Source organism: Pelophylax lessonae (genome assembly GCF_965119305.1).
Source record: "Pelophylax lessonae genome assembly, chromosome: 11".
Taxonomy (NCBI): domain Eukaryota; kingdom Metazoa; phylum Chordata; class Amphibia; order Anura; family Ranidae; genus Pelophylax; species Pelophylax lessonae.
Genome location: NC_138778.1, coordinates 68,943,037 through 68,969,099, shown reverse-complemented (window position 1 = coordinate 68,969,099; position 26,063 = coordinate 68,943,037). Strand labels below are relative to the sequence as shown.

General features: G+C 43.9%; 1 protein-coding gene across 1 annotated transcript in view; it reads right to left on the bottom strand.

Annotated features, from left to right (window-relative positions):
* FBXO47 (F-box protein 47) overlaps positions 1–26,063 on the bottom strand; it is a gene marked incomplete at both ends in the record, with an annotated part of 584,326 nt that overhangs the window by 455,667 nt on the left and 102,596 nt on the right. Inside the window, one exon of the mRNA XM_082272782.1 lies at positions 13,980–14,144. Coding sequence (XP_082128908.1) covers positions 13,980–14,144 — 165 coding nt within the window. The remainder of the gene's footprint in view (positions 1–13,979; positions 14,145–26,063) is intronic.

Genomic DNA, 26,063 nt, shown 5'->3' with positions numbered 1-26,063 from the left:
TGTAAATAGAGATGGAGGAGGTAAAAATTATCTCTTATAACGTTAGGGGATTAAATGTACCAGAAAAAAGGCACATGCTATTAGGGGAATTAAGACAACAGAAAGTTGATATCGCACTAATACAAGAGACACATTTTAAGACAGATAAGTTACCATATCTTAAAAATAGATTTTTTCCCTATTCATATCATTCCACAAACGAACAGACAAAATCAAGAGGGGTATCAATATTATTAGCAAAGGATGTCCCATGGACTTATCAGGATAGTAGGCAAGACCCGGAGGGAAGATTCCTATTTTTGAAAGGACGGATAGGCGAAACTCAGGTGACGCTAGCAACATTATACGCGCCTAATAAACGACAAGACAGGTTTATATCAAAGACCCTGATCAACTTAAGGATCTTCTCTGAAGGACAACTGATTGTTGGAGGGGACCTTAATATACCATTGATACCGACTGTAGATACCTCCCTAGGGACTTCGGTACTTTCCACTAGACTATGTAGACGAGTCTTGAAGATAATGCACGAATCCCAGTTGATCGATATTTGGAGACTACAACATCCCGATGAAAAAGACTACACGTTTTACTCGACAGTACACAAAAACTACTCGAGAATAGATTATTTTTTGATACCACATGCGCAGTTACAAGCAGTCCAAAAATCATCTATTAACAATATCGCCTGGTCAGATCATGCATCTATAGTAATAATATATAAACTAACAGAGAACTCTTCACAGAAAAGACAGTTTTGGAGGCTGAACGAAAGCCTGTTACAAAGGGAAGAGATATTAAAAGAAGTAATACAGGAATTAAATACGTACTTTGAGATCAATGACCAAAATGACTGCAATATGGGCACCCTTTGGGAAGCCCATAAGGCAGTAATTAGAGGTACCCTTATTAAGCATGGGGCACGTATAAAGAGGGAAAGAAATAAACAGATGTCTCAGTTACTGGAAAGGCTTAGAGTGTTAGAAACAAAACATAAACAATCCCCAACGAATAGCATATATACAGACCTGACTATGACCAGAAAGCAGATCACGGATTTGCTACAGTACAAAGCTAAAGCAAACATACAAAGGGGCCGTAAATTAAATTATGAAGCTGGAAATAAGTGCGGGAAACTGCTTGCCAAGACAGTTCAGGAACAGAAGTTGAGATCGTATATACCCAATATTGTAACATCGGAAGGGATTAAAAAAACTCTACCAACACAAATAACTGAGACATTCGAAAAATTTTATGCCTCATTATATAATTTAAATAATGAGATACCATCACAAAGGGAAATAGAAAGATATCTAAATCAGTCCAATTTACCCAAAATCTCAGAGGAGGACAGGGAATACCTAGAGGAAGAAATTAGTCTAGAGGAAGTACAACAGGCAATAAGGAAAATGAGACCAGGGAAGGCACCAGGACCAGATGGTCTGACAACACAATATTATCAGCTATTATCCCATATTCTAGGACCCTACCTAGTAAGACTGTATAATGCAACAGGTCTGGACGGAACATTGAGTAGAGACACACTTACAGCACATATCTCACTGATATTAAAAGAAGGCAAAGATCCAGCGGCCTGTGGAAGCTACAGGCCGATATCTTTGCTGAACGTAGATTTGAAGATATTCACTAAGGTGTTAGCGGATAGGTTAGCAAGAATATTACCAAAACTGATCCACCCAGACCAGGTAGGCTTTATGACATCAAGAGAAGCAAAAGACAATACCATCAGAATACTCAACCTGATACATATAGTAAATGAGAAAAAGATCCCTTGTGTGGTATTAAGCGCCGACGCTGAGAAGGCCTTCGATCGGGTTGGATGGCCTTATCTATTTGCAGTACTTAAATATATCGGGATGGGAAATTCGATGCTAGATAGGATAATCAGAGTATATACAAATCCAGTTGCTAGGGTGAAAGCCAATGGCCTAATATCAAATGCGTTCCCAGTAAAGAACGGCACCAGGCAAGGATGCCCATTATCACCCCTCCTATTTGCCCTGTCACTAGAGCCCTTTCTTTGTAAGATCCGATCGAACCCGGACATTGAGGGAGTGAGGGTAAAGGGAAAACAATTCAAAATAGCCGCTTACGCGGATGATATGTTATTTTCACTGTCTAACCCAAATATCTCACTGCCAAATTTGATACGAGAATTCAAAAGATATGGGGCAGTGTCAAATTTGAAAATTAATTTCGGGAAATCAGAAGCTATGGGAGTGGGGATGACATCAACTCAAATACAAGCACTGAAAAATAATTATGAGTTTAAGTGGAGTGAAACGGCAGTGAGATATTTGGGGACACATATACCAACAAAATTGTCACGAGTATACGATCTCAACTTCTTACCCCTGATAGCAATGACCAAGAAACTGTTAGAACAATGGCATGTGGGGATGCAGTCATGGTTCGGCAAGTGCAACCTATTGAAGATGATTGTACTCCCAAAATTTTTATATCTCCTCCGGGCCTTACCAGTTAGGATACCAAGTAGATTTTTCGCAGTGATAAACTCATTATTTTCAAAATATATTTGGTCTCGTAAGAAAACGCGAATAGCACGGAGAATATTGACCCTCCCAAAAAAAAAAGGGGGCCTTGCACTACCAGACATAAAAGCTTATTATCAGGCCACACATGTGGGCAGGATTTGGGACTGGTGGCATAATGCAGAGACGAAAATATGGGTAGAACTGGAACAAATGCAAACGGATGTAAATTTGAAAAGAGCTATATGGTGCTACCAGGATCTACCCAAAAATTTAAAACAACACTTAATAATAGGGAACACGTTGCGTATCTGTACGAGACCAAATATATACTCTAAATTAACAACAGAGAGATCTCCCCTATATCCAATATTAGGTAACCCCCTATTCCCGGTGGGACTAGATAGCAAAAGGTTTACATCATTAAGGGAAAAGGGGCAGATACAGGCTTCATCATTCTTAATACAAAAAAAGTGGCCCTTAGTGACTGAACTGATGGATGAGGAAGGCCCATTTAACCTGCCATTTTGGCAAGCTATGCAATTATACCATTACCTGGGATCCATACCTAAACCAGAAGAGTTTGATAGGAAGCTAACCAGATTTGAGCAGGCCTGCGTAAAACCAGGGAAACTAACACGCACTCTATCGGCTGCATATGGATTATTGATAAACCCAGAAGATCAACCAGATTTACCCTGGGTGAGAAAGTGGGAGGGAGACCTAGGTTGTAATTTGACAAAGGAACAGATTCAGAGGATATTGAGGTTTACCTTCAGTCCAATTAAATGCACTAAAATACAAGAGATGAACTACAAACTTATAACAAGATGGTACATTACGCCCAAGAAATTACAAAAATGGTCTTCAAACCAATCCAACTTATGTTGGAGATGTGAAAAAGAAGTGGGCACACTATATCATATCTTTTGGACCTGTTCTAAGATAAAAACTTATTGGGAAGGGGTGAGATCTATAGTGCAGAAGGTAGTAGAATATGAAATAGAAGAGAATCCAGCCTTTTTTTTGTTGAATATCTCGGATATACCAGCAAGTAAATATGAGAACTCATTGATACCACACCTAGTAAATGCGGCTAAGGTAGGCATCCCGGGTAGTTGGAAAAAAATACAACCCCCATCGATAAGAGAGTGGATAAATAGGGTCGAGGATAATAGGAGATTAGAAGAACTAATCGCCACAACACAAAATAAGCAGGGAAAATATGAGAAAATTTGGAAAGCATGGACTGACTTCCTAGACTCGGAAGAAGCGAAACAATATATGTAAAATAATAAGGGGGGGAAGGAAAAAGAAAGGAGAAAGAAAGAGGAAGAAAAGAGGAGGTAGAAAAGATAATAACTAAAGGAACACCATCTCTATACACGGGAATAAAATTTTTTTTTTTTTTTTTTTTTTTTTTTTTTTTCTTCTCTAGTTTTTATTGTTTGTTTAGGAGGGAAGGGAGGGGAGGGAGGGAGGGGGAAAGGGAAAAAAAAAAGGGGTAAAAATAAGGGATCTTGAAGGTATAATAAAGGAAGAAGCTATATTGTATGTTGTGACAGAAAAAATATGTAACATGTAGAAGATTATGTGTAATAGCCTGTCTGTACCTTTAAGATCCCTGAATAAAAGAGGATATTTGGAAAAAAAAACTTTATTTCAGAGGGAGGGGCTGTGTGTGTCCCTAGGGGCGTGATTCTAACTGTGATTGGCTGTGGCTTCAACTGTATGCAGAGTGATCAACGGATCTACATAGTAGATCCATATGATCATCTCTCATACAGAGGGGAGAATGACAGGCAGCTTGTTTACACAAGCTGCCTGACTTTCTCCCTCTCCCCCGCCGATCGCAGAGTGGCCGGCGGACATCGGGTCCGCCGGTCACACGCGCGGGGGGGTCCGTGACCACGCGGGAGCGGGAGCGCGCCTCCGGCGGCGCGCGCTCGCTCCCTAGACCCTCACAAGCTAGTGACGTAGCCCTACGTCACTTTGCCTGTGAGGGGCTGACCGCCGACGTAGATAGTCGTGCGGCGGTCGGCAAGTGGTTAATACAAAAAGAGCGAAAATATTGAGAAAAAATGACATTTTCAACTTTGTCTTTTAAAAAATATCCAATATACTCAATTTATGTCATATATTTTGGCAAAAATGTATTTAGCTACATGTCTTTGATAAAAAAAAATCTCAATGAGCGTATTTTTATTTGTTTGCGCAAAAGTTATAGCGTCTACAAATGGTGTAAATACTGGAATTTACGCAGCTTTAATTTCTGACTGCCTATCTCATTTCATGAAGTGCTAAAATGGCAGAGCAGTACAACCCCCCCCCCCCCCCCAAATAACCACTTTTTGGAAAGTAGACATCCTAAGTAATGTCCTGAGAGGCATGTTGAATATTTCATTTTATTGTCACAGGTGTTTGAAAAATGACTAAAAAAAAAAAAAATTTTTTTTAACACAAAGTTGTCATTGAAAGGATATATTGCTCACACATGCCATGGGTATATGTGTAATTACAACCCAAAATATATTCTGCTGCTTCTCCTGAGTACAGGGATAACACATATGTGAGACTTTTTTGGAGCCTATCTGTGTACGGGACCCCGAAAACCAATCCCCACCATCAGAATTTCAAATTGCGTACATTTTTCATTGCATTTTCTCATTACCTATAACGGTTTAGGAGGCCCTGAAATGTCAAGATACCACAAAACCCCCCCAAATGACCCCATTTTGGAAAGTAGACACCCCAAGATGTTTGCTGAGAGGCATGGTGAGTCCATGGAATATTTTATATTTTGCCACAAGTTTTGGGAAAATTACAGTTTTTTTTTAACACAAAGTTGTCACTAAAAGATACATTTCTCACACATGACATGGGTATATGTGGAATGACACCCCAAAATACATTATGCTGCTTCTCCTGAGTATGGGGATACCACATGTGTGAGACTTTTTGGGAGCCTGGCTTGGAAGGGGGGCCCGCCGCCCAGTACAGCATTTTTCCCCCGATGTTGTCTCAGAGACAACATCGGGCTATCGGGGGCCCAGCGCTATGGAAGTGGGAGGAGGGGAGGGGCCCGGCGGCTGGCGCTATGAAAGTGGGAGGAGGGGACGGGCCCGGCGGCCAGCACTAAGGAAGTGGGAGGAGGGGAGGGGCCCAGCGGCCGGCATTATGGAAGTGGGAGGAGGGGAGGGGCTGGCAGCCGGCGCTGCTTCCATGAGAGGTGGAGCCCGGAGCTGGGTTTCCATGGTGTCCTCAGTGAGCGGGGGCGCGTCGGCTTCGCGTACTGAGTGACGTTGCGTCAATGTCATGATGTCCACAGCACAGGTAGGTAATGATTTTTTCTAAGTAGATGCTAACGGTCTAAGGCCTAATGATGGTACAGTACAGGTTTTGTTCAATGCAAGCCCAACTAAGTACCAGATCCACTGACACCCCCACCAATATGTGATGGTGAATTTGGGGGAGATCACATATTGGTGGGGGTGTCAGTGATGAATTGTGTGGTGTGTGTGTGGGGGGGGGGGGGGGTGACACAGCAGTAGTGAACTTGGGAGATCACATATTGATTGGGTTGTCAGTGGTGGTGTGAGGGGGGGGGGTATGACACAGCGGTGGGGAATTTGGGGGAGATCACATATTGGTGGGGGTGTCAGTGTTGAATTGTGTGGTGTAGAGGGGGGAATGAAACAGCAGTGGTGAACTTGGGGGAGATCATATATTGTTGGGGGTGTCAGTGGTGGTGTAGGGGGGGAATGACACAGCTGAGGTGTCACCATCGCTGTGTCATACCCCCCCTACACCACCACTGATACCCCCACCAATATGTGATCTCCCCCAAATTCACCACTGCTGTGTCATACCCCCCTACACCACCATTGACACCCCCACCAATATGTGATCTCCCCACCAAACCAAATTCACCACTGCTGTGTCACCCCCCCCCCCCACGCACACCAAACAATTCACCACTGACCCACCCACAAATATGTGATCTCCCAACCAAATTCACAACCGCTGGGTCATAATCTCCCCCTACACCACACATCACCATCGACACCCCCACCAATATGTGATCTCCCCCAAATGAACCACCGCTGTGTCACCCCCCCCCCCCTTCACCACACAATTCACCACTGACACCCCCACCAATATGTAATCTCACCAAATTCCCCACTGCTGTGTCATCCCCCACCACCTCACACATTACACCACTGACTACCCCCCCTACCCAACATGTGATCTCCCCACAAAATTCACCACCACTGTATCATACCCCCCCCCACACACACAATTACACAATTCACCACTGATCTCCTCACCAAATTCACCACCGCTGTGTCATAATCCCCCCCTACACCACACATCACCATTGACACCCCCACCAATATGTGATCTCCCCCAAATTAACCACGGCTGTATCACGCCCCCCCCCTTCACCACACAATTCACCACTGACACCCCCACCAATATGTAATCTCACCAAATTCACCACTGCTGTGTCCTCCCCCACCACCCCACACATTTCACCACTGACACCCCCCCACCCCAACATGTGATCTCCTCACCAAATTCACCACCACTGTATCATACCCCCCCCCCCCCCCCACACACAATTCACCACTGATCTCCTCACCAAATTCACCACCACTGTGTCATAATCCCCCCCCTACACCACACATCACCATCGACACCCCCACCAATATGTGATCTCCCCCAAATTAACCACGGCTGTATCACGCCCCCCCCCTTCACCACACAATTCACCACTGACACCCCCACCAATATGTAATCTCACCAAATTCCCCACTGCTGTGTCATCCCCCACCACCTCACACATTACACCACTGACTACCCCCCCACCCAACATGTGATCTCCCCACAAAATTCACCACCACTGTATCATACCCCCCCCCACACACACAATTCACCACTGATCTCCTCACCAAATTCACCACGCTGTGTCATAATCCCCCCCTACACCACACATCACCATTGACACCCCCACCAATATGTGATCTCCCCCAAATTAACCACGGCTGTATCACGCCCCCCCCCCTTCACCACACAATTCACCACTGACACCCCCACCAATATGTAATCTCACCAAATTCACCACTGCTGTGTCCTCCCCCACCACCCCACACATTTCACCACTGACACCCCCCCACCCCAACATGTGATCTCCTCACCAAATTCACCACCACTGTATCATACCCCCCCCCCCACACACACAATTCACCACTGATCTCCTCACCAAATTCACCACCACTGTGTCATAATCCCCCCCCTACACCACACATCACCATCGACACCCCCACCAATATGTGATCTCCCCCAAATTAACCACGGCTGTGTCACCCCCCCCCCCCCCTTCACCACACAATTCACCACTGACACCCCCACCAATATGTATTCTCACCAAAATCACCACTGCTGTGTCATCCCCCACCACCCCACACATTTCACCACTGACACCCCCCCTACCCCAACATGTGATCTCCCCACCAAATTCACCACCATTGTATCATACCCCCCCCCCCCCCCCACACACACAATTCACCACTGATCTCCTCACCAAATTCACCACTGCTGTGTAATTCGGGGGGAATGACACAGTAGTGGTGAATTGTGTGGGGTGTGGGGGATATGATACAGCACTGGTGTAGCCCCCCCCCAAAACCACACAATTCACCACTGACACCCTCACCCTAATATGTGATCTCCCCCAAATTCACCACCACTCTCATTCCCTACCACAAAATTCACCACTGACACCTGGGACTGACGATTCAGCACTGACCCCTCCTCCCCACCAATATATGATCTCCCCCCCAAATTCACCACCACACTGTGACCCCCCCCCCCCCAGACCTGATCATGCACTACTACCAACCCCCCCCCCCCCCCAATATGTGATTCCCCTTTAGACCTGATCATTCACTACTACCTATCCCCCCTTCCCTGCCACCCCATTCCCAACCTCCACTGATACTACTTGACTTTATATTGGTGTATCCATAACATCCTATTCCATCAGTCCCTTTAAATGCAACACCATCTGTCATACTCAAATATCACTTATAGGTGTCTGCAGAAAACTGCATATGTGATCCAACCCATCACCCACAGACCTGATAATTCTCTACTGCCTACCACCCCCACTGCTACACAGTGACCCCCCCCCCAGACATGGCAATTCACCACTGCCTACCACCCCCACTGCTACACAGTGAACCCCCCCCCCTAGACCTGGCAATTCGCTACTGGCTACCACCCCCACTGCAGCACAGTGATCTCCCCCCCAGCCCTGGCAATTCACCACTGCCTGCCCCCCCCCTCTCTTCAGCCTGAGAACCTGTATAATTCATATGTGTCCTGGATTAAAGGGATGAGGTGGCGACCCTACCCCACCTAGACCTGGCAATTTACCATTGTAATGCTGGTTTTGTCTGTTTATGATTTGAATTGCTCTGGCTTTGTCCGTTTGTGATTTGTAATGCTCTAGTTTTGTCTATTTATGATTTTGTAATGCACTGGTCTTGGTTTGTCTGTTTATCCATGGTAATGCACTTGTCCTGGTTTGTCTGTTTATCATTGGTAATGTACTTGGCTTGGTTTGCCTGTTTATTATTGTTAATGTACGTGTCTTGGTTTTTGCATTCGTTATTTATATTGCAATTATTCATAAATGTGTCTAGTGTCTAAAGATTGTGTAGGGTGTGGCTGAAGGCGGGATGTGGGTGTGGCTGTAGGCGGAGTGTGGGTGTGGCTGGAGGCAGGGGAAGGGTGTGGCTGGAGGTGGAACATGGGTGGGACCTGGAAGGGGGCCCTTGATTTATTTTGCCCGGTGGCCCTGAAGGTTCTCAGTCTGCCCCTGCATGCGTGCCATGCAAATTAAATTTGCCTTAGACTACCTGTTAGGGAAAGAGGGAGGCCTATGTGTGCTTGCAAATTATTCTGCCTGCTGTAAATGGTTTGAAAGCCCTGAGACACAAGCCATGAAAGAAGCCCATCTCCAGAAGATGGTAAAACTGAGGAAACAGGCCATTGATCTCACCACCCCTGCAAAGATAGTAATTGGAATCCATTTACTGATTGGAAAATCAGTGTTCATGGATTCAACAAATTCTTTTTGTCCTTGTAGGAATTATTGTCATAGGATTGCTTGCTTATTTGTTTTTCAGGTGTGCTAAATGTAGAATATAAAAGATTACTACAATGGCAGTTAGGACTGAGGAAGATGACCCCAATAGAGTGTTACCAGATAGTGATTTTAGCAGATACATATGATACCAATATGGGTGATATGAATGAGTAAAGTCTAGTATCTACATACACCCTGAGAAGAACTTTACTCCACTTAAAAGTGAAGTAGTACTGTGGACTCTTGGTGTTGTATTAGGTAGGGAAAAATAAGGTAATGACCCCATCATAGGGGTCAAGAGGAGGGAATTGAGTAAATATATGGGGGTTTGATAAATGTGTTCTCTATATATCCATATACAGTATCTGACAAAAGTGAGTACACTCCTCATATTTTTATAAATATTTTATAGTATCTTTTCATGTGACAACACTGAAGAATCACACTTTTCTACAATGTAAAGTAGTGAGTGCACAGCTTTTATAACAGTGTGAATTTGCTGTCCCTTCAAAATAACTCAACACACAGCCATTATTGTCTAAACTGCTGGTCACAAAAGTGACTACACCCCTAAGTGAAAATGTTCAAATTGGGCCCAATTAGGTTTTTTCCCCTCCCGGTCTCATGTGACTCATTAGTGTTACAAGGTCTCAGGCATGAATAGAGAGCAGGTGTGTAAAATTTGGTGTTATTGCTCTCTCATATTGGTCACTGGAAGTTCAACATGGCACCTCATGGCAATGAACTCTCTGAGGATCTGAAAAAAAGAATTGTTGCTCTACATAAAGATGGGCTCGGCTATAAGAAGATTGCCAAGACCCTGAAACTGAGATGCAGCACGGTGGCCAAGACCATACAGTGGTTTAACAGGACAGGTCCCACTCAGAACAGGCCTCACCATGGTCAACCAAAGAAGTTGAGTGCACGTGCTCAGCGTCATATCCAGAGGTTGTCTTTGGAAAATAGACGTATGAGTGCTGCCAGCACTGCTGCAGAGGTTAAAAAGGTGGGGGGTCAGTCTGTCAGTGATCAGACCATATGCCTCACACTGCATTAAATTGGTCTGAATGGCTGTCATCCCAGAAGGAAGCCTCTTCTAAAGATGATGTGCAAGAAAGCCTGCAAACAGTTTTCTGAAGACAAGCAGACTAAGGACATGGATTACTGGAACCATGGCCTGTGGTCTGATGAGACCAAGGTAAACTTATTTGGTTCACATGGTGTCAAGCATGTGTGGCGGCAACCAGGTGAGGAGTACAAAGACAAGTGTGTCTTGCCTACAGTCAAGCATGGTGATGGGAGTGTCATGGTCTTGGGCTACATGAGTGCTGCTGGCACTGCGGAGCTACAGTTCATTGAGGGAACCATGGATGCCAACATTTACTGTGACATACTGAAGCAGAGCATAATCCCCTCGCTTTGGAGACTGGGCAGCAGGGCCGTATTCCCACATGATAACGACCCCAATTACACCAGCAAGACGACCACTACCTTGTTAAAGAAGCTGAGGGTAAAGGTGATGGACTGGCCAAGCATTTCTCCAGACCTAAACCCTATTGAGCATCTGTGGGGCATCCTCAAATGGAAGGTGCCTCCTGCCGTCCATGCAGGGCTTGTTCAGGATGGCTGAGCGGACTCTTAAATGGCAGCGTGACACTGCGCCCCCCAGATTTTGCGCCCGGTGCGGTTGGCCCCCCCCACGCTACGCCACTGGGTGAAGGAGCGCACGGTCTCTAACACCCACCAGCTCCGTGATGTCATCACGGAGGAGTGGAAGAGGACTCCAGTGGCAACCTGTGCAGCTCTGGTGAACTCCATGCCCAAGAGGATTAAGACAGTGCTGGAAAATAATAATGGCTACACAAAATATTGACAATTTGGCCTCAATTTGGACATTTTCACTTAGGGGTTTACTCACATTTGTTGCCAGCGGTTTAGACATTAATGGCTGTGTGTTGAGTTATTTTGAAGGGACAGCAAATTCACACTGTTATAAAAGCTGTACACTCACTACTTTACATTGTAGCAAAGTGTCAATTCTTCAGTGTTATCACATTAAAAGATATAATAAAATATTTACAACATGTGAGGGGTGTACTCAGTTTTGTGAGATACTGTATATACTGTTACTTCTGCTTTTTCACTGACATTTCATTTTAAGAGCTAATGTACACTTTTCTGTTAACTGTAGGAAACAAATGTCTGAGCATGTGATGACAACCAACCACCTACCTTCCTGTTTGATCAGAGAATAGACATTTGTGGTCAGAACCAGTTTGAACTAACAACTATAATGGCGGACTGCTGCTAGTTCCCTTTTTGTGTCAGTCACATGATGTTAACGCCCATTTAACTATTAGCTTGCTATTCAGAAGATAAGGACACTGATTGGATTGATTATACATTCACAACTAGATTACAACCTAGAACACGCCTATACCTTATGCATATTTATGACTATAAAATAGTTAGCCTAATGCTTGTTAGCTAGACAATACTTCTGCTTTTGCCCAGTTCACTTCAAACTGAGCTTCTGTAAAACTTTATCCTCTCCACTGCAGTGAATAAATGCACCTTTTTTTTCATCAATTTGGACTCACGATCTCGTCTTAAAGGTCTTGTTTGAAGACTCCCTAACTGGAAGTAGCACAAGCTTAGCTCTACCCCCTGGCTATTATCATCAAGCAGCAGGTGTCCATCTTCCATCTGAGCTTCAGTCAGTCCAATCTACCTGGCACTCAAAAAAGTCAAAGCTGGCTTCAATGCAAAATCCACAGCTTTCATTTATTAAAAACCAAGCGGTAAAGTATACAGCAGAAAGCTAATGCGTTTTGGCTTACAAAGCCTTACTCATAGCACTAACAACTACTTTTTCAAACAAATGCACACACAATGCACATTAACACGCTTGCTGCAGTGCACTACATAGGGTTGTGAACAAGTCCTTAAAAGGTAAAAACAAAAAAAAACAAATTGAACCTAATGTTATTTATGCAAATCTGACACATGTAAATCAATATAACTGATCTAAAGTAGATTAAAGCAATGCAGTTTACTTTCATTTTTAAGTTCCCACTGAAATTGTTGGCATACTGTTTTGGGGTTTCTCCACCCATCAGCAAATGTGTCTTGCTTCCATCAGGCTATTGAAACAGGATTCAGCTTACATGGTGCAATTGTGAGAGTTGTCACTATTCATGATCACTTGTGGCTGGCTATTTCAAACTTTGAGACAAATCTAGCATGAAGTAAGAGAAAGCTACAACAGGGTGAAAAAAGCTCTAGAAAGTAATAAAACTTGAACCAACATTAACCACTTAATGCAAACTGACGTAGACCTACATCGGTTGACTTTAAGTGGTTGTACCGGGATGATGCCTCTAGCTAGAGGCATCATCCTGGTACCGTTTTTTAGAGATGGCGGTCAGCTTTCTGGTGGTAATGACCGATGCGGCTTGGGAGCCCCTTGATCATTACCCCGGCGAGCGGAAGGGGGCCCCCCCCCTCCAGACACCTTCCGCGGCTCTGCCCGGGTCTCCCGTCCCACCGTCGGCTGGATGGAGTCCCGATCAAAGCCAGATGTTTACATTCCTTGTGACAGCAATAAAAGTGATCATATTTTTTTTTTTTTTAAAACCTGTGTTAAAATTTAAAAAATAAATAAATAAATAGGAAAAAAATGTTTTAGCTGCTCCTGTCACCGTGAGCTCGCGCACGAAAGAAAAGGTTATACGGGAAGTCGGGCCGCAAATGAAATCGTTGTTCAAACCACACATGTGAGGTATCGCCGCAATCGCCAAAGCATGAGCAATGATTTAAAAAAAAAAAAAAAGAGCTACACTCTAAATCTAAACTGGTAACTGTTAAAAAATTTTAAAGCGTCGTCTATGGAGATTTTTATTGACTGTAGTTTGTCGCCATTCCGCGGGTGTGCAAAATTTTAAACCACAACATGTTGGGTATCTATTTACTCGGCATGACATCATCTTTCACAATATCCAAAAATTGGGCTAACTTTACTTTACGTTTATGTTTAGTTTTTTTTTAAATTCAGTGAAATGTGATTTTTCCTAATTTATCCAAAAAAATGGCGTTTGAAAGACTGCTGCACAAATACCACGTGAAAAAAATATTGCAATGACCACCATTTTCTTCTCCAGAGTCTTTGCTAAAAAAATATATATAATGTTTGGGGGTTCTAAGTAGATTTCTATTAAAAAATACTGATTTTAACTTGTAAACAAAAAGTGTCAAAAATGGGCTTGGGGCTGAAGTGGTTAATAAAAGAGTATAATTTAAAACTAGCTCTTCACCTAAAGCTCTGTAGTGAGTGACTATGTCTCTCCCTCCATCCACTATGCCAGCAGGGTGAAAGTCCTGATGCAGAAGACGGCGACTTCCTGCTGCAGAAGCGATGTAGCCAATAAGTTGATCATTGATAGTCTTGGAAACCATGCTCATTATACTGATATCTTTAACTGAAATAAACAGAACCAATTGAATGTGTTAATTTAGAAAATGTGGCATTCAAGTAAAAAAAATAGAATAAAAAAGTAAACATATATTACAGATCACCTTTAATGATGCAAAATTTTTCTTTTTGTGTTAAAGAGGTTGTAAAGACAGACGTTTTTTTTTTTTTTATCTTAATGCATTCTATGCATTAAGATAAAAAGCCTTCTGTGTGTATTAGCCTCCCCAGCACCCCTAATACTTACCTAAGTTTCATCTCTGTCCAGCGATGTCCACGAGTCCCTCGGACAACCGGGACTCTCTCTCCTTATTGGCTGAGACACAGCAGTGGCGCCATTGGCTCCCACAGCTGACAATCAAAGTCAGTCAGCCAGTCAATCAGGCGAGAGGGGGCGGGCCAAACGGCAGCTCCTTGTCTGAATGGACACACAGAGCTGCAGCTCGGCTCAGGTGCCCCCATAGCAAGCTGCTTGCTGTGGGGGCACTCAACCAAAGGGAGGGGCCAGGAGCAGCAAAGAGGGACCTTGAGTAGAGGAGGATCCGGGCTGCCCTGTGCAAAACTACTTCACAGGGCAGGTAAGTATAACATGTTTGGTATTTAAAAAAAAACAAAAAAAATAGACTTTACAATCACTCACGAACAGTAAACCATAAGAGTGTAGCGCTAAAAATATTGATGATCAAAAATTGAAAAATGGTGTCCAAATAAATGGAAGAAAACCACTAATCACAATAATGTTTGTAATAGAGAAAAAAGTGTCCAAGTGAATAAGTCCCAATATAAATGATATAAAATGAAATCATGAATCCACGTGCACAATGTTGCAAGAAGTGATTCAGCCCGTGACGCCCAGGGTATGGGAAGGAAGGGAACACCTCGGTGGTGGGATATATTAAGCAGCTTACCAGATTTCTGATCTAAGAGTGAGGCTTGGAATTCGAGCATGCTTGAAACGATGAAGGAGAGAAATACAAGATCTGAGTAAGAACAGAAAGGTGGACCTGAGCAGATATGAGCACCCTAAATGAGTTTGGTGAAAAATACTGAGGAGTACGAATCCTGCACTGATCCGTTATATGTTTCTTGAGAAGTGGTTTATTTGCATCAATTAAGCATCCCTTGAACACCGGATCGTCAACGGTCTTGATTACTAGCTGGGAGAGGCTGGTTCATTAAGTTGAACAGCCACGGAAATCTGGTAAGCTGCTTAATATATCCCACCACCGAGGTGTTCCCTTCCTTCCCATACCCTGGGCGTCACGGGCTGAATCACTTCTTGCAACATTGTGCACGTGGATTCATGATTTCATTTTATATCATTTATATTGGGACTTATTCACTTGGACACTTTTTTCTCTATTACAAACATTATTGTGATTAGTGGTTTTCTTCCATTTATTTGGACACCATTTTTCAATTTTTGATCATCAATATTTTTAGCGCTACACTCTTATGGTTTACTGTTATTTTTGAGTCACTGTTGGTTGATTTTGTGTTGGCTGCTGACATACATCTACTAATTATTTATCATATTAGCGCGGAAATTTTTTCTATTTTTTCTATTAATCACTCACGAACAACTTAAATTTATTTTAAATGCCTTTTAAATCTGAACCTATTCTCTGACTGTGCTCATTAAAGTATTTACATATTCTAAACAAGCATTAGGCCGCTGCTCCGTCACAAAAGTCACGCAACTTCCGATCTGACTTTGCCCTGCAACTTCGATCTGACTTCCATGTGACTTTAATGCACAGAGAATTCATTGAGAATCACACTCTCTTTTCTAGTCCTCATATACCCATCAGGTGTGCGGGGGTATGGCTCCACAGTTCCCGGGTTAGACATCGTCCCGGAAGACTCTCTACCCCTTGTGCTGTATGGCGACAGACAATTTTGAATTGTAAGATACATTTTTTTTTATGTAAAGCAATATTCATGGATATTATGGATATGGATATTATATTTCAAACGTGGCTGCTAATGTGTACTTTCTTTTATAGATGCATGGACTGCACCTGCTCCTGAGGAATTGTTTGTACACGAAACGAGTAGAGATTTTAGTCCTATAATATGTCTTGAACATTGATTAGATTTATTTATGCCAATCATGAACATTGCACATATCTTTGCTATTATTACCATTATCATGTTTATTCAATCTCTTTATTTATTTTAATTGTTACGCTTTATGAATTTGATACTTTGGGCATATGGATACATTTTATATGAATCATGTGTATTATGTGATATGAAGCATATATTTTTCCATTTATACCCTTTTCTCATGTGTTCTTAGATATTACTTAATAAATATGTACCCTTTTTTTATATTATCATTGTATGTTTATATAGAGACACATGAGTAGTACAATTTGTGTATTTATTGGTCAGACACCTCATGTAAAGTTCCAACAAGCTTGCTTCTTCTTTCTTTAATGCACAGGATTTAACTTTGAGCTGAATGCAACTTGGGTCTGGTATGGATTTTCCTGCCAAATTTACAAAAAATAAATAAATCGTTTGTGAGCCCCCCCAAATCCATAACAGACCCTTAGCTCTGGTGTAGATTTTAGAGGAAACCCCACTCCAAATAACAAAAATGGCATGGGGCCCCCCTAAAATCCATACCAGACCCTTATCCGAGCATGCAGCTCGGCAGGCCAGGAAAGGGGGGGTCAAGCGAGCAGCCCCCCTCCTGAACTATGCCCTCAAAATGGGGGGGTGCTTTGGCACAGGGGGGGCACTGCCCCCCTCTTTAAAGTACCTTGTCTCCATGTTGATGGGGACAAGGGTCTCTTCCCCACAACCCTGGGCTGTGGTTGTGGGGGGTCTGGGGTCAGGGGGCTTATCGGATTCTGGAAGCCCCCTTCAAGGGGGCCCCCCAGATCCCACCCCCCCTATGTGAATGAGTATGGGTAAGAGAATATAGGGAAAAGCTGCGCTAAGTGACATAGATCATAAGTGATATGATCAAAAAAAATAATAATAGTGAATGTCCCAAAAGTCCCAAAATATTGAGTGATGGGTAAACAGATGAAGTCCAATCCAACAAATCACAAATGCAATCAGTATGTGTAGATACTGCTTACCGGATGTAGCAGTAAGATGAGCATTAATGTGTGAAGAAGCCAAGTCAAATGGAAATCTGCAAGGGACTCCTCCCAGACGATAACCAACTCAGAAATGTGGATTGGTGAATGTTGTAATAAAAAATAAAGTAAACATAGCGTGATACTGTATAAATAAACACTAATAATATCTCCCGTGTGCAACAAGGAAAATTATAGTGTGCACCACCACCAGCACAGGCTGCTTACCAGAAGTAAGAAAAAAAGGGGCAAAAGCAGATCATATATGGACAAATTGAATAAAGAACCACCACCGTGCTCCCAATCAAATTACCAGATAACTGCAGGCAAATCGTGTGGTATTAATCACTCGAATAGACAGGACCATCACCAGAAATCCCTGCTTACCAGATGTCGGCAACAAATTTGCATGTATCCAGTCAGGGTAATGCTGATGTATGGCAGTCTGCTAGTATATGGAATGAACGCTCCCTTTAGCAATCAGGCTGGCCCGCACAAATACTCCGATGTTACATGGAATTAAATGATAAGGGGAGAGCCCATAGCGTAAAACCATTTATTATAAAAATCATAAAACAAAGGAATGCACTTACAAAAGTACGTGCAGATAGCGCTGAATTGAAGCCGCCGGCCAGTCAGCTTCAAACACCCGCCTGAGTCTCGTCTCGTAGAGGTGACGTCAGCACGCCGCAACCGACGTACGTTTCGTCAAAAACTGACGTTCTCAAGGTACAGGCGGCGCACTGACGCCACCTCTTAAATAACAATCGGAAGGAGGATCCTCCCCAAGAGACCCGAGTCTCGCATCGCCATCTTGGTTGAGGTCTCAATGTGTTGGAAACAACTCTAAGAGTAGTGCCGTATGAATCCAAATGAATAGACCCCAGAAATCAAATCTGTCTTAGCACATGAATAATACATGGGCATATAAATACCAAATATTAATAGATATGTTTAAATATACAGCAATACTATGGGCAAATGACTCTCGGGTCTAAAGGAGAAAATCCCTTACATAGCATTGGCATATATAGACAAATATAATTAAATAACTAAATTCAAATTGCATTACTTCAATTTAAAACCTCAAGGTTGGATAGTCAACTAATAAAGTGACATTCAACCAATATGAGCGATAACTCAAAGCTTAATCACATGAGGTCACATGGGTCAGACCCCATAAGTACATAGATCAAACAATATCAAGTTAATATTATTAAAACGTCAAATGATTGACATCAAATAAAAAACAAAATATAAATTATAAACAAGTACAATTAACAAAGGGGATATAGCAAATTGGCCCTGACACTACAAGAGCCCCACTATGGATCTAGGATCCTACAATCAAAAGTCGACCCCAGCTAATCTAAACAGATGTCAACGACTCATGCAATCACCTATGAGTTGTTGATAAAGGCGTTAACGTCGGTATCAACGTTCATACCAAAGGGCGTATAGGTCTTAACTTTGAAAATCCATGCCATTTCTAGCCTAGAGAGGCCCCTTACAAATGGCTCACCTCGCCATTTTGGGGTAAATTTGTCAATGCCCAAGAAAGTGACATTGGAAGGATTTTTATTGTGATTGGTCAAGAAATGTTTTGACATAGAATGTTTGTCATACCCCTTACGTATATTTGCTATATGTTCGTTTAAACGTACAAAGAGTGGACGCTTGGTTCTGCCTATGTATTGAAATCCACACGAGCACTGGAGGAGATAAACTACCCCAGTGCTCGGGCAGGAAATAAAGGGTTTGATATCAAAGAGCTTACCAGTACTTGTTGATCTAAAGGACTTGGTGTTTTTACATTTGATGTGATTTAAACGGCATACCTGACACCTATTACATCTATAGAAACCCTTTAAATGATCCAAAAAGGTAGATCTAGCCATAGGGGCCTCAATAACATTGGGGGCCAATAGATCCCTCAAATTTGAGGTACCCTTAAATATGATGACTCTCGGTCTGTCTGGCAAAATTCGGTGCAGAACTGGATCATTGTCCAAAATGTGCCAATGCCGTGTTATCAGCCTCTTGATATCCATGGCCTGTTTTGAGTAGGTGGTTATAAACGAGGGACTCGATGTAAAGTCATCCTGTGCTACCACTGGACGCGTCACCAACAGTTGGGATCTGTCCATCGAGCTGACAAGCTCCAGGGACCCACGGAGAAAGTCAGGGTCATACCCCTTGGCAACGAATCTCTCTGTGAGAACCTGGGCCTGTTGATTAAATTCAGCCATATTAGAGCAATTGCGACGGATGCGCATATACTGCCCCTTAGGCACAGCTCTAAGCCAAGAGCTGTGATGGCAGCTGTCTACCGGTATATACGCATTACGGTCCGTCGCTTTAAAAAATGTAGAAGTAACAAAAGAACCTTCTCTGATAGAGATGGACAGATCCAAAAAGTTAATGGCTGTCTGGCTCAATTCATAATTCAGAACTATTCCTCTTGAGTTATTATTGAGGGAATCCAAAAAGGAAATTAGGTTCTGTTTATTTCCATCCCATAGGAGGAGGATGTCATCGATATACCTGGCCCATAGCAAGACTTGGGGTCTAGCATGGGCATAGATGACATCCTCCTCCCACTGGGCCATAAAGAGATTGGCCAATGATGGAGCGTACTTTGCGCCCATGGCAACACCAGTGTCTTGCCTATAAAATTGACCTCCGAACCAAAAGTAATTATGCTTTGTCACATAGTTAAGTAGTTCCATTATGAAATCAATCTGTATATGAGGCAACACTGAATCTCTCCTGAGAAACTTGAAAACTGCATCCAGACCAAGACCATGGGGAATAACAGTATATAGCGACGAAACGTCGGCTGTAACCATCCACATGTTCTCGGTGGGGACCAACCCAGACAGTAAATTTATAATGTGTCTACTATCTCGGACATAACCAAAGGCTGCAAGTAGAAATCTATATACTTCCCCACCCGGGACGTCACAGAGTCAATGCCACTGACTATGGGACGCCCCGGGGGGGAAGTAAGGCTCTTATGGACCTTGGGCAAATAATGGGTACCCATTCACCCAAAAAAAACCTATGTAGTGTAACAAAAACATGAGGCAGTTTTTAATCAGTCCTTTATTAAAATTAATAATGTTCTCTGATGTAGATCCAACGTCCATCATGATGGCCATCAGCACCGCCGCCCCTATTAAAAAAGAAAAAAACTCCTACCCTGACAAATGCTCTGCTGTCTGACAGTTCTTATATGGCTATGGGGCGTGGCCATGCGCTAACACTACCGGAGACCCTGCTCCCTTGTAAAGCCACCGCTACAGGCATGATGGGCCTGTGACAACACAAGGGGGTGGAGTATCTGTGCCATCACCACATGGCCACGCCCCATAGCTATACAAGAACAGTCAGACACCAGAGCTGCCAGAAAAGCAGGCGCACTCATCGGGGGAGGAGTTTTTTATTCTATCAGGTCTGGGGCAGAAACGACCCCCATGATTGACGTTAGAGCTACATCAAGGAGGCATTGATAATTTTTAATAAAGGACTTGTCAAAATCTGCCTTATGTTTTTTTTTACACTACACTGTTTTTTTTTTTTTTGGGTGAATGGGTAGGGGTACTTTATATTCACAAGGGGGAGGGGCTGGGATCTGGGGGCCTCCTTTATTAAAGGGGGTTTCCAGATTCTGATAAGCCCCCTGCCCCCAGACACCCACAGCCCAGGGTTGTGGGGAAGAGACCCTAGTCCCCATCAACATGGGGACAAGGTGTTTTGGGGTGGTGGGGGCAGAGCCAGGGCATGTGGCCTGGTATGGTTAAGGACAGGGGGGCACTCGCTCTGCATGCTCAGATAAGGGTCTGGATATTTTTTAAGTTTGGCGTGAAGTTTCCCCTCAAAATCTATACCATCCATCCAAACCATCAGGGGCATAACTAGAACCTTCAGGGCCCCGGTGCAAGAAACCATGCAGGCCCCCCTCGGACCCATGGCTGGGGCCCTTCCCTTTAAGCCTGGGACTCTTCCCACTGATCCTGGGGCTCTTTACTCTCGTTTTGGGGCCCTTTATTACGGTTCCGCAGCTGGACCCTTTCACAAGTTCTGCAGTGGGCCCCCTCCCTGCCATCTTGGGGCCTCCCCACGGTGGTGGAATGCCAGGGCTTGGTAGCAAGTGTGACCTTTGCAATCCTGGAAGTTCACCCACTGGTATCAGTAGTTTTTATTTTTTGGTATTTTAATTGTATTATTTTTTATCATTTTTTTACAATATCACTGACTATGACTCTGTCCGTTCAGAAAAGGAAGGAGCTGGAAAATTACATATTTACCGACCCCTTCCTGGTTCTCTATTGTGACACATCCCCTGCAGCAGCCGTCAGGAGAGGGGAGGGAGCACATTGGGGGGGGGGGGGGGGAACTAGGGGAGCACACAGGGGCCCAGAGACAGCAGAATTCAAGTGAACTGGATAGGAGGACTGGCGGGGGGCAGCATACAGAGGAGCCAATCTCCTCCATTTTCCTCCTGCTGCTACATGAGGAAAAAGGAGGACAGTGATTTCTCTACATGCTACCCCCACCACCCCTCCTATCCAGGTGTACAGGGAAACCGCACAGGCCCTCTGGGGCATGGGGCCTGGTTGCAATTGCAACCCCTGCAGTTACGCCCCTGAAAACCATACATTTTTTATTGCTAACATTGCCTTTAACCACAAGTCGCATGTCACAAGCCGGATCAGTTAATTTCTTTTCAATTCTATGGGCTGAAATCGGACAGAAGTCTGACCAAAGAAGTGCGGGAACCTTTTCCAAATTTGGACTGACACAAGTCGGACCGGTTGAGACGGCTCTCAAACGGAATCATTGATTTTTACATGCCATGCAACGTGCTCTCAAAGTTGGAGGGCATGTCGCACCAGTGTGAAAACCCCTAAAGTGATTGTAAAGCTTTTTTTCCTCTTTCGTTCATGAGGGACACAGCACTTCATATTCAGAACCATAGGGCTATACCCCCCCCCCCCAGGAGTAGGAGACTAGGCAGAAAAAAGACTTGGCTATGCCTATGGGCAGTCCCCAGCTGGTATACATCCCCTTCTTTGCTCTAGGCCTTCAGTTTTTTCTGATATGAAGGTTATATTACTCGCGCCTAGGTAATGTTGTTATTCTAATGTAATAGGAAGCAGCTAGTAATCAAAAGCACTAACTTGGTATAGTTTGTGGTTTCAAAATTGTGAAAATTGTATAATACTGCGCTAACCTGATAAATAAGTTGGTGAAATAAATAAGTAAAGTGCACGTGCAAACGTGTAACAATACTAATACTTATGCTGATAAATAGAATAATTTACAAATTATTAAATAAACAATAAATAAGCCGTGTATAATATTAAATCATTAAAGTGCACGTGCAAACATGTAAACCATATACTGCTAATAATTGATGGTAGATCAATACATAAAAACAGTTCAAATATAGTCCGTGAAAGTGAACACAACTTGATAATGTGCCAAAAAACGTGCTCAGAAAAGTCTCTGGTGCAAGATTGGGGTCGTGCGTGACGGTGATCCTTTGGGTTTTATCACTCTGTGCCCAGGGGTAAGGTAGCACACTTACCAGAGGATGTGGATTCCAATGGCGTACGCCAAAAGGAATCTAAAGCGCTTAAGCTGCTGCTCCCGTGTATGGATAGGTGGGTGGACGATCTCCTTATGGATAAGACTGGACACTCGGCATGGAAGAAAAAAGGTAGAGGCTCCTCATAGTGTAAAAAGGTTTTCCTTTTATTGAACTCCAAAAAATGCACAACAAAACTTCACATACAACGTCCATAAAAATTATCCATAAAACCCCCTGATCGGTACTGCAGCAAACTTTAAAAACTCTCCAAGGTGATAAAACCACTCCAAATAAAACGTGGGTAACACATCAAAAACAAACTTGGCCCAATATGGCCACTTCCGAAGACGTCACACTCTGACGAAACGCGTCAAGTTGGCACGCACGTTGCCTCGATTTGAGCTAGCAGCTGGACCGCACGCCGAGACTCTTACTTCCGGGTTCGGCGAGACTAGCGGAGAGAGCCAGCGTCCTATCCAGCCGCGAGGCAAACATAGGAGCTCAATAGCGGCTTTTTATTGCCCCTTTTTTTCATATTGGGCCAAGTTTGTTTTTGATGTGTTACCCACGTTTTATTTGGAGTGGTTTTATCACCTTGGAGAGTTTTTAAAGTTTGCTGCAGTACCGATCGGGGGGTTTTATGGATAATTTTTATGGACGTTGTATGTGAAGTTTTGTTGTGCATTTTTTGGAGTTCAATAAAAGGAAACCCTTTTTACACTATGAGGAGCCTCTACTTTTTTTCTTCCATGCCGAGTGTCCAGTCTTATCCATAAGGAGATCGTCCACCCACCTATCCATACACGGGAGCAGCAGCTTAAGCGCTTTAGATTCCTTTTGGCGTACGCCATTGGAATCCACATCCTCTGGTAAGTGTGCTACCTTACCCCTGGGCACAGAGTGATAAAACCCAAAGAATCACCGTCACGCACGACCCCAATCTTGCACCAGAGACTTTTCTGAGCACGTTTTTTGGCACATTATCAAGTTGTGTTCACTTTCACGGACTATATTTGAACTGTTTTTATGTATTGATCTACCATCAATTATTAGCAGTATATGGTTTACATGTTTGCACGTGCACTTTAATGATTTAATATTATACACGGCTTATTTATTGTTTATTTAATAATTTGTAAATTATTCTATTTATCAGCATAAGTATTAGTATTGTTACACGTTTGCACGTGCACTTTACTTATTTATTTCACCAACTTATTTATCAGGTTAGCGCAGTATTATACAATCTTCAGTTTTTTCTGCCTAGTCAGGAGTAAGGACCTAGTTCCCTGCCGGGATCTTTGTTTCTGGCAATTTTTTTCCTTTTAAATGTCTTTCTCCTGTTTTTTTCCTGTGAGATCTACAATCAACTGCTGGGCTTGATAGCTAGATCCAGTTGTCCCCCCAGTCTGGCCAGCAAGCGCGCACAGACTAAAGCTCCGAGCTGAGTCAGCCGCAACATAGCCCCACCGGATGGGGTTGGCCTGAGAGTTAAATGCCTTCGTGAGGTTGCATACGACCTGGTCTTGGCCCAAGTCAAAGCATTCCTCCTGGCTGACAGCCCCCCTATTTTGATGGTGAGGGGTTCTGTCTAGAGTGGTGCTTGCCTGGTTACATGGTATGGTAAGATGTCCCCCCTCTCCCTCTGGATGCGGTGTGGGGTGGATGCGGGCACCCCCGGGATAGTCAGACGTGCTGGTGCCCCTCCTTTCCCCCAGACCTCCTTCTGTTTTGTGTGGACCCTGTGGGACATCTTTGTACCCCCCACAGGGCTAGCGTGATTGGTTGGCAGGTGGATGTGGGCTGGTGGGGGGGCCGATGGTCATGCCACCGGCAGGACAGACTTCCCTGCTGGGGTGAGTACCGACAGTTTTTGTGGTCCTGCACCTGGGTCCCCCTTCCGCTGTAGCCTGTGCTCCAGGGGTCTCTCCTGGGTCCCTGGGAGCCTTGTGGGCACTGCGTGTGGTGGTCATTTTGCCATGGTCGGTGTTATTGCTTTGAGGCATGTGTTTTTCTCTATACCGGCAGCCATATTTGAGTGGTCCGGTGGCCATTTTTGGTTGGTTCGGCGTGCATAGAGAGCAGCGTTCATGACAGTGGAGCCTCTGGGTGGCGATTATGGCTGTGGAGGCTCCTCCCTTTCCCCCGGATGCCGCACATGGAAATTAAAATAACAAACATGTTATACTTGCCTGCTCTTTGCAATGGGATTGCACAGAGCGGCCCTGAACCTCCTTCTGTTTCTGCCCTCATAGCAAGTGCTTGCTATGGAGGCGGAGGTATGGGCTCGATCCCAAGCCAAACTGAAGTCAGAGCCAAACTCCAGCTCACACTTTATAATCAGTAACAGCAAACAGTTTTGTTCTTTTTGGGATAAAGGTTTTACATAAATAAATAAACTTGATCATTGTAAGTATTAAATGTTTTTCTCATCCTTTTACCTGCTACATCGGCAAGAAAGCTTGTTCTTTTGAAAATCAACAGACTTACTGGCTGGATCACTAGGTGAAAAAAAAGGGAAAGAAAACCAATAATGTGCGCCTGCGTGCAGCCACGGAGGAGGACATGCTTTGATCAGACTCTGCATACAGCCCGGTTTTTCCTCAGTTATAATCAGCAGTGGAGAGGCGGGAATGGCTCCCACGCTACTTGAAGCACAACCCGACAGCACCATGCAGCGGAGAGCAGCGAGACCGGCAAAAAAAAACAAAACAAAAAACACAGCCCCTCTCAGTCCTTCACTTAAGATGTACCGGGCTGGAGGGACAAAACAAGCTGCAGCCCTCATAATCTCTGTCCATAGCACTCACACACTAAGCCTGGAGATCACACAGCCGCAGACCAGAAACCCTGCTTCTCTCAGTCACAGGGGGCACAGCTAGCCATGCATCAGGATGAGCATTCTCAACATTCATGATCCATAAACAATTAGTTGTTCAACCTTTAACCTTTGCTGATAGCTCGCTTCTCTGCCCTCCTACAGCAAGAACTTTCTAAGGCATGTTCCATCACAACTACAAACCTTAAACATGACCTACGCAGCAATAGTGAACGACTGGATGGCACCATAAAGGAAATTAAATGAAAAAAAATTTGGCATGATTTCACTTCTACAAGTGGACCAGGCCCTCGCAGAGATTGAAGACCTAGATAATTGGTCCCTCAGATACAATGTACGCATAAGAGGTCTCTCAGAGTTTGTTACTGATTTGGAAGATGTCGCCCACACATTAAT